Consider the following 16,523-nt stretch of genomic DNA (forward strand, 5'->3'; position numbering starts at 1 on the left):
TTAGTGTGATTACATAGTTATGTTTAAAGTGATATATTGGGGGGTGACAAATCATATTTTTCCCAGAATGGGGGGGTCGTTTAAATTCTACAAAATCTGCAAAACAAGACATGCAATTACTGCTTTTTACAGTTACAAACTTGTAACTTATTCGAATATAAAGCCATTGTATTTGTATATTGTATGCACATAGCCTATCCTGTACTTCACTTTCATCTGAATAACTAAATGTCAAGAAAAGTTACTCTGCTCCCTGGTGGTAACAAGAGCTAAGTGCTGATTATATTTGTTTTGTTGTTGTTCGCAATAGCGTTCATTATTTTCAAAGCAGTAAAAATGAAACGCCATCGATGAAGAAATACGTTTGCATTTATTAGACAAACCAAACACAGGTTCACATCCAGTGAGAATATGGAAACATTTCATGGGATGAAAATAAATATACAAATTGTTCCTTTCAATACATTATTTTGTTATTGCACAACATAAGTCTCATGCTTTAATTGGAACTGTGTTTTTAGCATTTTGCTATGAACAACCCAATGACAACTACAAACAAGGAAGCAGATCACACAGTATTCAAGATCAATGCATTGTTTCAGATTTTAAAACATAAATTTTACATTTAATTTTGATATCAGACCAGTAAGAGAGCACTGTAAACTGACAAATGTAACATCTAAAAGTCTGTAAGTTAAAAAACATACCTTGTAACATTGTGGAAATAAAATGTATGTCATTCCTGAATAACACTTGCATTTATTTCCTTGTCTGATATGCATATGATGGCATGCTGCTCTTAATTAAATTGATGGGTGTCTGTCATTACAGAATAGCATGGTGTTCTTTGCAAGGTAAACAGATTGGAATTACTCGTTACTTTTTGTGACGCAACTATTCAACCTGATGTAGCACACCAACACATGGGAGATCTACAAATTTGGAGTAGCCAATAGAACCCTTTGTATTTCAGACAAACCAGGTGACATACATATGACCTGGTTGTAATCTTAGTATGAAACAATCCCATTTGTATTTCCTCGTAATAAAAAATTGGTGAAGGTAAATAACTTTGATGAGAGTAGTATTAATGAAGCACTACTGTTGTCGACATGTTTCAGGCCATAAAAAGCTGCATTCAATGTTAGTAGGCTGCCTTTGAAATATCTCCAAGAAAAACAGCCATTGCAAAAAATAATATTTCAAATGAACTTCAAAACGAGAAAGTAATGCTTAGTTAAAATAATAGGAGTTTTGAAATGCAGAACATTTATGAAGTAACAATTCATTGTTTGTTTTGCCTTATTTGTGTAAGCAGTTTATTACTTCTTCAATTATTCATAAATTGTTATTGTCTTTACAATATAAAACATGATTCCAATCCAAGGTCCAAGCAGCAGCTCTGAATAAAAGCAAACATTTCCATATATTGAGTGTTGGGCTGCCGAGGTTGTGGTACTGGCTCTAATTCAAAGTACACATATGATACGTTGGAGTAAAATACAGTTACAGTTCACCTATCGAAGGCACCGGACATCTGTCTGATGCTACTTCCTGTCAGTTCGGATGCAGTTCAATTGACTTACAGTAAGAGCACTTAACACATGGTTGGTGTTTGTATGCAACTTCCTTTTAAGGCAAATAAGGAAAACACACTGAAAATGTGTACTGAGGCGCTAAAGGTGACACAAAGTCTGCGTCCTAAATGGCACCCTATTCCATATATAGTGCATTACTTTTGATCAGAGCCCTATGGGCCCTAGTGAAAAATACCACCCTATATAGGGAAAAGGGTGCATGGTGTCATTTGGGATGTAGACAAAATAAAACTACGGTCAGTTTAGCTGTAAAATGGTGCATTGGGGAACCTGTTCCATTTTGGGGGAGTGCATTATCATATAAACAGAGATAGCAGTTCTTTAGGCTAGATTAAAGCAGCACAACTTCCAACAACCATTACATCACTGAGTCAGAGAAACACAACCAGTGGATCAAAATAAGAGGGCAATCTTCAATATGTGAAATATGACCATCTACCTTGAAAAGGCTCCACGATGTAATATCTACACTGCCAATCAGTCAAGCAATTCTTATAGGAAATAGAGGACATTCAGACAAAAACATGTTAGCCCTGCCTAGCCCTTTTGGAGTGGTTTACTTTAGGTTGGCATCTTTTAAAAAGTTAAAAGGAAAAACCGTAAGCAAATACAAATGTTAGGTTAAATGTTCAGAAAATAAAAAAGTAAAATATTTCCTTAGTGGCTCCTTGATCTTACCCAGTAGTGATCATATAGTGGGTGTAAGTCTCCTTCCTGTTTCTCATCTCATCCAAAGGTCAAGAGGGTGATGTCATCAGTAGTGCTCATGTGAAATAATATCAATGCAACACACAGCCACCACAGAGTCTAGGTTTTTACCTGGGAATGGGTGAGCATGACAATGGTTATGGCTTGCGATGCTGCTTGTGCACAAATGAATCTGGTTCTAGGAACCAAAAGGTTTCAAATGACAAGTTGGGTTCTGCAGCTCTTCAGAGTCAAGTTCCAAAAAAGGAGTACTTGGGTTCTAGAGTTCTTCATAGTCTCCACCCTCTCGATTTTCTGACCCCTCCCCTCCGGCCAAGAAATCCTCCAAGTCATCCACATCCCCGGTTTTCTTGGTCCGAGATTTCTTCTTTTTCTTCTCTTTGTCATCTCCTGTTCCTGTCTCATCTTTCTCTTTTTTCTTGTCCTTTCTATGCTTCTTTTTGCTGCTCTTCTCCTCCTCCTAAGAAAAAAGGCAGAATAATTTCAGAATGTCAGATTTTTTTCCTTCTCCAAATGTATGCCTACTATGCTGTATACAGTAAACACTCACCACTTCACTTGACAAGATAGCCATCTGAAAAGACATCCACTCCCTTACCTCTTTGTTTTTCTTCTTCTTTTTCTTCTTTTCTTTTGAGGAGTGTTTGCTTTCCTTATCTGAAAAGCAATTTGTATAATTTGAGCAATAAATACAATGCAATTTTGTTTCATAATGTGATACACTTTGATACTGTTCTCGGTCATGTGCTACGGTACTATTCTATGGTACTGGGTCATATTCATTAGATAACAAATGGAAGAAAATGGACTGAAACAGGGAAGAACTACCTTAACTCTTGTCCAATAAGACACTTGTTTTCTTTTTACGTTGCAAAACATTTTAATACAGTATGCACTGATGAATACGACCTTGTTCTCGATATATTTGTGGCAGTGGACTTGCCTTCTAGGTCCTCACTGCTGTCCTTGGCTCTGGGGGCCTCCTCAGTGAAGCCCAAGCCAAACAGGTCTGTCTCATTCTTGCTCTTAAAGGAGGGCTTCAGGACCGGCGTGGCCTTCAGAGGCTCAGGGATCAGAATGGCTGGAAGGATGTCATCATCTGACAGCTCCAGATCAGACAGTACTTCATCCCTGACTGGGAAAACCTCCTGTGGATGCAGAGGGAAATAATGATATCCCACAAGTTCAGACTATCACATATAGATTTTAACCATGTATCCTAACATAAAATAACAATCAAATAATTTATTGAAAATGTACATTACACCCAAATGTATAAAATAAATATTTCACAAATGCAGCACTACATATTTTACCAGAAAAGTCATTTCTATAGGTTGACAACTACTCAATCTAACCATGATGAATTGTAGCTTACAACCCTAAATAACATTATTTTGCCATAGCTACCGTAGTTATCTTCTGGATGACCACCTCCTGCTCAGACTCAAAATCAGGATCATCCATGATGAAAGAAAGCATCTGTTCAGCAACAGGGGCCTCTGGGTCAGAGTCTGAACCCTCCACCCCAGGGCTTCCCCCCTTCTTTGCTCTGGGTGGGCCTGGCTGGGTGCCTGGCTGCTCCAGGGCTACTGCAGGGATCATGGTGAGGGAGATTGGCTCTGCCTCCAAGAGGACAGTGTTCTCCAGGAGCTGGGAAGCAGGAGTCAAAGGCTCCGGAGCTTGAGGCTCCATGGCATGGGGCATTATGGACTCAGTGCCCAGTCTAAAATGGAAAACAAAAATACCACTTACAAACACTGATTATTACTATAAATTACACTACATTAACAAATATGAACGATATAAGAGGGGCGTAAAACAGAAATGAGACTACATTAACGGATATGAACGATATAAGAGGGGCGTCAAACAGAAAGGAGACATTAACGGATATGAACGATATAAGAGGGGCGTCAAACAGAAAGGAGACTACATTAACGGATATGAACGATATAAGAGGGGCGTCAAACAGAAAGGAGACATTAACGGATATGAACGATATAAGAGGGGCGTCAAACAGAAAGGAGACTACATTAACGGATATGAACGATATAAGAGGGGCGTAAAACAGAAAGGAGACTACATTAACGGATATGAATGATATAAGAGGGGCGTAAAACAGAAAGGAGACATTAACGGATATGAACGATATAAGAGGGGCGTCAAACAGAAAGGAGACTACATTAACGGATATGAACGATATAAGAGGGGCGTAAAACAGAAAGGAGACTACATTAACGGATATGAACGATATACGAGGGGCGTCAAACAGAAAGGAGACTACATTAACGGATATGAACGATATACGAGGGGCGTCAAACAGAAAGGAGACTACATTAACGGATATGAACGATATACGAGGGGCGTCAAACAGAAAGGAGACATTAACGGATATGAACAATATAAGAGGGGCGTCAAACAGAAAGGAGACTACATTAACGGATATGAACGATATAAGAGGGGCGTCAAACAGAAAGGAGACTACATTAACGGATATGAACGATATAAGAGGGGCGTAAAACAGAAAGGAGACATTAACGGATATGAACGATATAAGAGGGGCGTCAAACAGAAAGGAGACATTAACGGATATGAACGATATAAGAGGGGCGTCAAACAGAAAGGAGACTACATTAACGGATATGAACGATATAAGAGGGGCGTCAAACAGAAAGGAGACTACATTAACGGATATGAACGATATAAGAGGGCCGTAAAACAGAAAGGAGACTACATTAACGGATATGAACGATATAAGAGGGGCGTAAAACAGAAAGGAGACTACATTAACGGATATGAACGATATAAGAGGGCCGTAAAACAGAAAGGAGACTACATTAACGGATATGAACGATATTAGAGGGGCGTCAAACAGAAAGGAGACTACATTAACGGATATGAACAATATAAGAGGGCCGTAAAACAGAAAGGAGACTACATTAACGGATATGAACGATATAAGAGGGGCATAAAACAGAAAGGAGACTACATTAACGGATATGAACGATATAAGAGGGCCGTAAAACAGAAAGGAGACTACATTAACGGATATGAACGATATAAGAGGGGCGTAAAACAGAAAGGAGACTACATTAACGGATATGAACGATATAAGAGGGCCGTAAAACAGAAAGGAGACTACATTAACGGATATGAACGATATAAGAGGGGCGTCAAACAGAAAGGAGACTACATTAACGGATATGAACGATATAAGAGGGCCGTAAAACAGAAAGGAGACTACATTAACGGATATGAACGATATAAGAGGGGCGTAAAACAGAAAGGAGACTACATTAACGGATATGAACGATATTAGAGGGGCGTCAAACAGAAAGGAGACTACATTAACAGATATGAACGATATAAGAGGGGCGTAAAACAGAAAGGAGACATTAACGTATATGAACGATATAAGAGGGGCGTCAAACAGAAAGGAGACATTAACGGATATGAACGATATAAGAGGGGCGTCAAACAGAAAGGAGACTACATTAACGGATATGAACGATATAAGAGGGGCGTCAAACAGAAAGGAGACTACATTAACGGATATGAACGATATAAGAGGGCCGTAAAACAGAAAGGAGACTACATTAACGGATATGAACGATATAAGAGGGGCGTAAAACAGAAAGGAGACTACATTAACGGATATGAACGATATAAGAGGGGCGTAAAACAGAAAGGAGACTACATTAACGGATATGAACGATATTAGAGGGGCGTCAAACAGAAAGGAGACTACATTAACGGATATGAACGATATAAGAGGGGCGTAAAACAGAAAGGAGACATTAACGGATATGAACGATATAAGAGGGGCGTAAAACAGAAAGGAGACATTAACGGATATGAACGATATTAGAGGGGCGTCAAACAGAAAGGAGACTACATTAACGGATATGAACGATATTAGAGGGCCGTAAAACAGAAAGGAGACTACATTAACAGATATGAACGATATAAGAGGGGCGTAAAACAGAAAGGAGACTACATTAACGGATATGAACGATATAAGAGGGGCGTAAAACAGAAAGGAGACTACATTAACGGATATGAACGATATTAGAGGGGCGTCAAACAGAAAGGAGACTACATTAACGGATATGAACGATAAAAGAGGGGCGTAAAACAGAAAGGAGACTACATTAACGGATATGCTGGACATTTATTTGGGGCTTACCTTTTCAGCTCTGATTCACGGTCAAGGTGGTCATCCTGCGCGGCAGCGGGTGCTGCCGGTGGTGGGGGTGCTTCCTCCTCATCGCTGGACATGGTGAAGTCTTTACTGGTGAGAAGGCCCAGGGTGCTGGGCTGGGGCAGCTCTTTGTCATCTGGGTCTAGTTCATCCTGATAACCTGCCACCATAGGGTTCCCTCTGTCTTCTCCCTCACTGGGGACACACAACAGAGCATCTAACGTTTTTATTTTCGCCTTTTTAAATATATGTATTTTAGACAGAGCAGAATGGTAGAGGCATTCCAGTGTTGTCTCATCTCCAACTAAAACATTGTTGGTGATTCTTAAATCCTCCTCCACATTCTATTTCAAAGGAAGCGTTGAGTAAATAGAGCCATCTGAAAACTCACCACAGATGGCTTCTCCCAGATGGTACTGTGTACTGTTAACTTACAGTAGACATTTTTTATCCAGTAGGGAAAGAAATAACTAGTGGCAATTTTTTTATTTTACCGTTATTTTACCAAGTAAGTTGACTGACATTGTCATTTACAGCAACAACCTGAGGAATAGTTACAGGGGAGAGGAGGGGGATGAATGAGCCAACTATAAACTGGGGATGATTAGGTGGCCATGATGGTTTGAGGGCCAGATTGGGAATTTAGCCATGACACCGGGGTTAACACCCCTACTCTTACGATAAGTGCCATGGGATCTTTAATGACCTCAGAGAGTCAGGACACCCGTTTAACTTCCCATCCAAATATAGACAGGCCCTACATACAAAATGGCACCTTATTCCCTATATAGTGCACACATTTTTGCCAGAGCCCTATGGGAATAGGGTGCCATTTAAGATGCATCTAGGGACATATAAATAAGAATAAATAGAAAGGTTGTGTCCATTCAAGTCAATGTTGGCATAAAGGGTGACCTGGCGGCCATCGCGAGTGTGCCTTAGGAGCAAAGCAGGAAGTAAAAGCAGGAAGTGTAACGATCATCAATCTGTGCTGTAATTTGTTGAATCAACTAAAATGACATTACAAGAAAATACATTCCATTGCATGAGCCATATCAGGAAGCATCATTTGAATGAACATTCTACATTACCATGGAAATTATTACATCACAATACCAGGAAGACATTGCGAGTGTACCCACGAGTTTACCAGTCAAATTGTCAAGGTTAGAAGTTCCAAGCCCATTCTATTTATTCTTATTTCTATGGCCAGGGACACATTCTCATCTGTGAAAGTAAGAACTCTGCTACTGCTTACCTGTCACTGTCCAGTGCAGGTGCTGGCTGGGGGACCTTGACTTTAGAGGGGAAGCTGTCCTCCAGGAAGCTTTTATCCAGACCCTCGTCTGGCACAAAGTCATCCACACTCTGAACTTTAGCAGGACACACAGGGGAAGGCTCTGGCTCTGCAGACAGAGACAAAACAGTGATCAAAAGAGCCTTGATGCGTAAATGGCATCCTATCCCCTATTTAGTCCACTACTTTTGACCTATATAGGGAATAGGGTGCCATTAGGGATTGATCCTTTTATCCTTTAACACCACAGACTTACACTGATATTGGTACAGTGATGACTCACTTCAGAATCCATGTTTTTACCAGCAATACATGAAAACAACCCAGCTCAAATGAGGGGAGAATCTAGAGCAAACAGAATGCTTAAAACCTGCTAAACTGTATTGGGCTAAAAGATCAATGTTACCTCCCTCAATACAAAGTGTTGTTCTGTAAAACTGTCAAAAAGAATCTGGCGGTTACCACATGGAAGGTTCTAGCATGCAGTTTTCCTTAATTCAGTTTTTTATTAATCCCCTCAGATGAGATTCTAGTGCCACGCAGTGCAATGGTCCTTACAAATACTTCACAAAAATCTAATCAATCATTCACAAAGATTTCCTGTGACTACTTCCTGGTCTAGTACACACAGGTTTTACATGCATAGCTTAGTCCTTTCCTAAGCTTTTTGGATATAATATTGGACAAAACACACTGTGACAACAAACGGTTAAAAGCAGTGTTTGGCCATCCTATTGCCATTGAACAGAACATTGTCTGTCATTTTCTGTTAATTTCCAGATGATTCTACATGTTAAATTCCCACACCATTCAGGTGATCGCTAGCATTCCGTGGCCACTCAGTGCTTCTGTCCATTCGTCAGTGCAGTGTGTGTTTGTTATGGAAATAGTCAAATACTGATGCAGAGACTACTTACCTGGCATGGCTGCAGGGACTTCTGGGGCAGGGGCGGAGCCAAAGAGACGTGAGATGAGGCCACGTTTCTGAGGAGGCGGTGCCTGGGCAGGGGGGGATGGTGACGGTCCAAGATGATCAGGACTCCGAGCCTGCGTCAGAGTGGGGGACTGAGGCTCAGTGGTGGGGGAAACCATCCCGGCTGGCAAGGCAGGAGGTGGAGGAGAGGGAGAAGGCGAGAGAGACTGGAGGCTAGGGACCTGGGCAGCGATGGGTGGCTGCTGAGGGGTCCCAGGGCTAGAGCTGCCAGTGGAGGCCCCACTTGGAGGGACGATGGGGGATTGGGAGCCCGAGCAAGGGCTCTGACCGTTGGCTGGACAAGGTGAACCATAGCCTTTATTGCGGGTCTCCGTATTCTCCAAGAAACTGCAAAACAATGGGTGCTGTGTTGTTAGTATTGGCAAATCAGTGCTGCATCAAGGAAAGAAACATAATCAGTGTAATCATAATCATAATCAGATAATCAGTGTACATGCCAAAAACGGATAAAGTATAAATATCACTGAACACGCCAAACAAACTGATACAGAGTGAAAATATCATATTACATTTCATAGTTTTGATCCTCAGTCTCCTGCTGCACGCAGAGCTCCTCCAGAGTGGCGTCCATGTCTAACTGGTTGGTCTCGAGCTGCCGTAACAGAGTCTCCCTCTGTAAAGATCAACAGAGGGGGCTTGGAATGACTGACCATGAACCAGAGCACTAATACTCCTTTCACAATCACTCTCAGAAACCCTTTCACAGGGAGTGGGTAGTACTTAGTCTGTGCCTGCTGTATTTCTGATCTGATTTCATGACCTCCATGAAATTCACAAGATGGTTATGACCATAGGTATATATTTCATAATACAATGTAGTCAAAGCTAGAACTAACCTGCAGTTGCAGGAAAGGGATGTTGAAAAATCGGTGTAAATATTTCAAGCCAAATCCATTCTTCATAGAGGCTTCAGCGTAGTGAATATAGGAGGAACCCATGGGTCTGCAAGAAACCATCAGTCAAGTATATAGACACAGCTTATGACTACTTGTAATTGTTGCAAAATGTAGGCGACATTCCCCAATTTCCCAAGTGTTCCAAAAATCTTGGTTGGGGGATCCAGGATTTTGTTCTTATTCCCTCCTGATTTCAGGAAAACCAGGACTTTTTGGGGGGAAAAAATCTTTGCAACCCAAATAAGACTAAAACAGGGAGTTCAGTTAACTACCTATTGAGATTAGCAATAACCTGGCGGATGTCATCAGGTAGGATGACACGGTGGTCACCCATGTCCCTGTGGTTGCCTAGGACACACACTGGAACATGAGTGGGTACTTTAGGTAGTTCTCTCAGGATGTAGTTGAACGTCCTGCAACAACATAAAAAAATAATAAAACAAACTTATAGCTATTGTTTCTCCCTATGTGAGGAATTACAAATGTGTGTCTCCCCATACTTGGCCAAGTTCAAAGTATATACAATGGTAATCTGTTTCACGCTGTTCTGACTTTGAAGCTAAGCTGAGTCAGATGCTTGCCAGCGACTGTGGGCTAAGTGGTTCATGGCCACACACCGGCTTACTGAGACCTAATCCCCCATGCATGTTCCATTAGAGTTCATTGATTTATTAATTGAACCATGGCTCCATCCCAAATGTCCCCCTATTGCCTATGTTGTGCACTACTTTTCACCAGGGTCCTATGGTCTCCTAAATTCTACTTGAATATCTGCCATTTAATGTAAACCTTGTAACTAATGTACTGGACTGTTCTATAATGCACAACACAGACTGACCATTGCTTGGTGATGTCAAACATCATGATCACACCGTTGCAGTTCTTGTAAACGTCAAGGAACTCTGCATCCAAGGCCACCTCGTCAGACTATAACAAATCAATTGTTATTATTTAGATGATTGAAAATAAATGAGTCTTATGAGAATGTGACCTTTGTTTACCACTTACTAGCTACTATACAAAAAGCTCCCCAGTGGGACTCTTTAGATAAGCCAAATAGAGGAATCTTAAACGTGATAGTCACCTCTTGGGGTTCATTCTCCACTTTCAAAGTGTCCCCTCGTTTTTTACCTCGGCCTGTGAGAAAGCAGAATGTCAAGAAGCTGCAATTCAGAACATTAAACTGGACATTACATTGAACTATTGCTGTCAAGCATTACAACGCGAGAAAGCCATGTCATAGAAATAAAATCCCTCGAACGGGCATCCTCATTCAAATCAATGAGTCTGTAATACAGTCAGAGGGGCTATTCCAGTTCTAGTGATTATATTTCTATGAACCATATACATACAGTATGATTAAACATGGCATTATTTTAAAACAAAAATGTGAATCCCTTTATTTCTAGCTTTACCGTCTGCTAAGTGCAACAAATACAGGATTGCCAGAAGCAGAAAAGCTCTTATGTTCTTATTGGCAAACACATACTCAATTATCTTATTTTTAAAAGAGACAGTAGCTCCAGGTTATAGCATACAAAGTAGTCAAAACAGTCATTTTCTTGCAAGCAATGAGCAATCTTTTTATTTCAGCCACACTGCAAACTAAGTAACGACCAACCTTCACAAGAGGGACAAACCCAGTGCACATAAGCAACTAATTTCTAGGAACAACCGATGTAGGATCTTAATTTGAGCCAGTTTGCTACAGCAGGAAAATAATCCTGCAGCAACAGCAAATGTGAATTGTATGTGGATTATAATTGATGGACATTTTTGTAGGGTATGATAGATTTTTTGTTAGGGGGAAAAAAAAAGTGGAAATTACAATCTTCAGAAGCATTTTTAATCCTTAAACACACTATATGTTTTTGCATTGCAGGAAAGTTCTCCTGCAACAGGGAGATCAAATTAAGATCCTACATCAGTGCACACAGTGACTCTCACCTACACCCTCAGGGAGAGGGTATTTTTGGCCTGAGGCAAGTGCAAAAGAGGAGCAAGAAAAACAACATTAATATTGCGAGGAGAAAAAAATTACACAGAAACAAGATTTATGTATAAACATTTCTGAACAAAAAAATAGTAAAAGTATGGATGGACAATGGGATAATACATGGACACTAATACAACAGTAGAAACAGTAGCTATCAACTGATTGACTCATGAGTTACATACATTCACCCAACAAAGTAATCACACTCACCTTTATCCACCACGTCCCACACCTCCACCTTGACCACGTCATCAGTGGCTGAGATACAGAGAAACAGTCATCACAAGCCTCAACTGACAAAGCCTCACATACTAAAGCACAAACTACTATGTATCCCAAGGCTCTGTGCGCACATATGACAGCTGGGAAAGGCAAGCTGGAAAAAGTTGTTTCTGTACTACAGGTGGAATTGCATCATTACCCATGGGCCTCTTTATTAATCACACGGTCTGAGGAGGGAAATTGTTTGAGGGAATAGGCCTACTGTGGTCTGGATGTACACTATAGATTGTTTTCACTACCCCACTAATGCCACAAAACACTTGTAGGCAAAGCTACTGATCTAGCTAACTACACAATACTATTTCTCAAACATAGTAGGCTTAACTGGATATTATTTACCTTTATATGTGCCATGTTCAACTGTGAATTACAGTTGCAGAAGTAGGAAAAGTAAACTTCATAAGTAGGATTAGAGATAGGTTTTAGCCTGGAGTGAATAAAAAAATATAGGACTAAAAGCGTTGATCAAGGTGTGAAGTAAAGTGTAGAATCCCAGTTCTCTTACTTTTGTAGTTCCAATGGATGCTGGTTGCCTGGATCTCTTGAGTGGGGACGTAGTCATCCGTGAATTTCTTTCCTTGCAGTCGATGCCATAGAGTGCTCTTTCCAGTATTTCTGTCTCCACGGATAACTATTTTCACTTGTGAGAAATAATAAAACAAAGAATGACTAGCCTACCTCTTAATATATGTACAGTAACCTACAGTACCAGTCAAAAGTTGACACACCTACTCATTCAACGTTTTTTCTTAATTTTTACATTGTAGAATTACAGTGAAGACATCAAAACTATGAAACAATACATAACACATATGGAATCATGTAACAACCAAAACAGTGTTAAAAAAAATATTTTATATGAGATTCTTCAAAGTAGCCACCATTTTCCTTGACCGCTTTGCACACGCTTGGCATTCTCTCAACCAGCTTCTTGAGGTAGTCACCTAGAATGCATTACAATTAACAGGGGTGCCTTCTCAAAAGTTAAATTATGGAATTTCTTTCCTTCTTAATGTGTTTGAACCAATTTGTTGTGTTGTGACAAGGTAGGAGTGGTATACAGCCGATAGCCCTATTTGGTAAAAGACCAAGTCCATTTATGGCAAGAACAGGTCAAAAAAAGCAAAGCGAAATGACAGTCCATCATTACTTTAAGACATGAAGGTCAGTCAATCTGGAAAATGTCATGAACTTTGAAAGTTTCTTCAAGTGTAGTATCAAAAACCATCAAGCGCTATGATGAAACTGGCTCTCATGAGGACCGCCACAGGAAAGGAAGACCCAGAGTTACCGCTGCTGCAGAGGATAAGTTTATTAGAGTTAACTGCTGGTTGCAGCCCAAATAAATGCTTCACAGAGTTCAAGTAACAGACATATCTCAACATCAACTGTTCAGAGGAGACTCAGGCCTTCATGGTCGAATTTCTGCAAAGGAAGAAGAGCATTGCTTGGGCCAAGAAACATGAGCAATGGACATTAGACTGGTGGAAATTTGTCCTTTGGTCTGATGAGTCGAAATTTGAGATTTTTGGTCCCAACCGCCGTGTCTTTGTGAGACGCAGAGTAGGTAAACGGATGATGTCCGCATGTGTGGTTCCCACCGTGAAGCATGGAGGAGGTGTGATGGTGCTTTGCTGGTGACACTGTCTGTGATTTATTTAGAATTCAAGGCAGACTTAACCAGCATGGCTACCACAGCATTCTGCAGCGATATGCCATCCCATCTGGTTTGTGCTTAGTGGGCCTATCATTTGTTTATCAACAAGACAATGACCCAAAACACACCTCAAGGGCTATTTGACCAAGGAGAGTGATGAAGTGCTGCATCAGATGACCTGGTCTCCACAATCCCCTGACCTCAACCTAATTGAGATAGTTTGGGATGAGTTGGACCACAGAGTGAAGGAAAAGCAGTGAACAAGTGCTCAGCACATGTGGGAACTCCTTCAAGACTGTTGGAAAAGCCTTCCTCATGAAGCTAGTTGAGAAATTGCCAAGAATGTGCAAAACTGTCATCAAGGCAAAGGGTGGCTACTTAGAATCTAAAATATATTTTGATTTGTTGAACACTTTTTTTGGTTACTATTATTTAAAGTTTTGTTGTATTCACTATTAATTATTCTACAATGTAGAAAATAGTAAAATTAAAGAAAAAACAGAATGAGTAGGTGTCCAAACTTGTGACTGGTACTGTTTATTATATCATATAATGCCATATGCATAAAAAAATACACAACTTACTGTTGTACTGTACTCCTTTGGCAAAGCGTCTCTGTAAACTATGATTCATGGACTGCATACCAGCGGGGATGTTCTTGTCCCTCGGCTGGCCTGGTTCAGAACCAACTAGCTTCTTCAGAGCTGAAAACATCTCGACAGGAAGCTGATTTTACTAACCCTCAGTCAGAAATGTGTGAAATACAGTAATGTTTGACAGAACCCCCAAAATGATGGAAATTGTGTTATATTGGATGATGATCTGATCAACACAAGTAAGCTATCAATCCAAATAGTTAAAGTAGCACTGCATTACTCTGGTACACAGAAGTAGCACTACACCCCATCTGGAAGATGTAACGTTATTGCCAGGTGGCTAGGCTTGCATATTTCAAGTTCGTTAGGACCAGATTTTTCTACTAAAAGGATTCCGGCAAATCTCTCAAGGGCAGACAACGTTAGCTTGATCAGCCGTTTCTTCTCTCATGTTGTCTTAGGTTACCATCACCTGCCAGAAAGAAACCACAGAAACAATTAACTACTTATTAATGTATAATGTATTCATGTATAATTTCCTCCAGTAGCCTACTTAGCTAGCTAGCTAACGTGAACTAGCTTATTGGGGAGAACCAGGAAAACTGCTTCTTGAAAATGATGATTTTTCAACTGAGCTAAATACTAGCTCATAAACACCAGCATATTTCTAAAAGATTGTCAGTAACGTTAATACCAGCATTGCTAACAATTCTCCGTGGGCATCGTCAGCTGATACGTTGTAACAGTTAGCTAGCTAGCCGGCAGACAGTCTGGGGATAGCTAACAAATTAGCTCGCAAACTAGTGATGCTGATCTACAGTAACTTAGCTATCAGATATTCCCCCTGTTCATATTCGCTATTTCATCGACGTTTTTTCAATTGCACCTGATATGGTCACACGCTCACCTGTACATCTGCTGCCATTACTAATAGTAAATACTAGCTGGCTAGTTTATATTGACGATGTGGCTGGCTAACGCTAGTTAGCATCACGATAAGGTACCGTTAACCAATGTTACTGCTAGCTAGCAAGGTAAATTGGCAGTGCTGATGTCCTAAAAAATACCCACCGGCAATCAAAGTATTCTTCAATGTAACGTTAGCAAACGTGACATGGTTATTTCAAAATCCAGCTCTTGATAAATGTGAAAGACGCTAACGTTACACATTCCTTAGCACTGAACAGCTTGCTCCCTGAGGTGGAATCATTAGTCAAAATAATTTCGTTTTGTAACTAAAAAGAGAGTTTTCTATTGGACAAATTCGTTTACTTCTGTTTAAGAAACGTTTGGCAACAGAATCAGCCAGTGGTTGCTCAGTGGGTTTTACCAGAGAGGAAGAGGAAGAGAGGCCCAACTCGGTGGGAAATCTATCTTCCTCCAGCAGGTGGCGTTTTTCGTTGTTTCACCCACCAAGCAATGAGGTCAACGAGAGAGTGTCGAAATTGGTCAACAAAAAAAATTAATTACTTATTTTTTCGTGAGGTTAATTTGATTGAATAGAATTTTCGTAATGCACAACCTCAAACAGTCTTCTGATATAGTGAACAAAAATATAAACGCAACGTGTTGGTCCCATGTTTCATGATAAAAGAGGCCAAACATTTTTCATATGCACAAAAATGCACAAAAAGCTTATTTATTTATTTCAATGACTTGAGTCATTCATCACCTTCAGCATGATAATTCATGGCCCCATGTACACAATTCCTGGAAGCTGAAAATGTCCCAGTTCTTCCATGGCCTGCATACTCACCAGACATGTCACCCATAGAGCATGCACTGGATAGATGTGTACGGCAGCATGTTCACACCAATATCCAGAAACTTTTCACAGCCATTGAAGAGGAGTGGGATAACATTCCACAGGCCACAATCAACAGCCTGATCAACTCTATGGAAAGGAGATGTGTTGCGCTACATGAGGCAAATGGTGGTCACACCAGATACTGAGTAGTTTTCTGATCCACACCCTACTTTTAAGGTATCTGTGACCAACAGATGCATATCTGTATTCCCAGTCATGTGAATCCCATAGATTAGGAGCCAGACTAATTTAATTCAATTGACTGATTTCATATTTTTTTTATCTTTCTTTTTTAAGAACAAATTCTTATTTTCAACGACAGATTTGTACCTTGTCAGCTCGGGGGTTTGAACTTGCAACCTTCCGGTTACTAGTCCAACGCTCTAACCACTAGGCTACCCTGCCGCCCCCATATATGATCTGTAACTTAGTAAAATATTTGAATTGTTGCATGTTGAGTTAATTTTTTTGTTCAGTATGAGTAGAAT

General features: G+C 40.3%; 1 protein-coding gene across 2 annotated transcripts; it reads right to left on the reverse strand.

The window, feature by feature from the left end:
- Positions 1 to 351: 351 nt before the first annotated feature.
- LOC110536288 (rab-like protein 6) lies at positions 352 to 15,666 on the reverse strand. 2 transcript variants are annotated; one of them, XM_036936183.2, is made up of 17 exons: positions 15,300 to 15,666; positions 14,217 to 14,700; positions 12,481 to 12,615; positions 11,904 to 11,951; positions 11,645 to 11,674; positions 10,782 to 10,834; positions 10,536 to 10,624; positions 9,970 to 10,110; positions 9,638 to 9,743; positions 9,311 to 9,414; positions 8,725 to 9,128; positions 7,769 to 7,916; positions 6,496 to 6,705; positions 3,717 to 4,032; positions 3,250 to 3,454; positions 2,905 to 2,963; positions 352 to 2,766 (listed from the first exon to the last, which is right to left on the reverse strand). In XM_036936183.2, exons 2-17 carry the CDS (start codon positions 14,344 to 14,346, stop codon positions 2,566 to 2,568), a joined length of 2,379 nt encoding a protein of 792 aa, XP_036792078.1. In that variant the 5' UTR covers positions 14,347 to 14,700; positions 15,300 to 15,666; the 3' UTR covers positions 352 to 2,565. The 2 variants fall into 2 exon arrangements, with proteins under 2 accessions (XP_036792078.1, XP_036792079.1); XM_036936184.2 differs by lacking the exon at positions 11,645 to 11,674.
- Between the last annotated feature and the right edge of the window lie 857 nt (positions 15,667 to 16,523).

This window comes from Oncorhynchus mykiss, chromosome 11, assembly GCF_057628025.1.
Source record: "Oncorhynchus mykiss isolate SJ-2025 chromosome 11, ASM5762802v1, whole genome shotgun sequence".
NCBI classification, from domain to species: domain Eukaryota; kingdom Metazoa; phylum Chordata; class Actinopteri; order Salmoniformes; family Salmonidae; genus Oncorhynchus; species Oncorhynchus mykiss.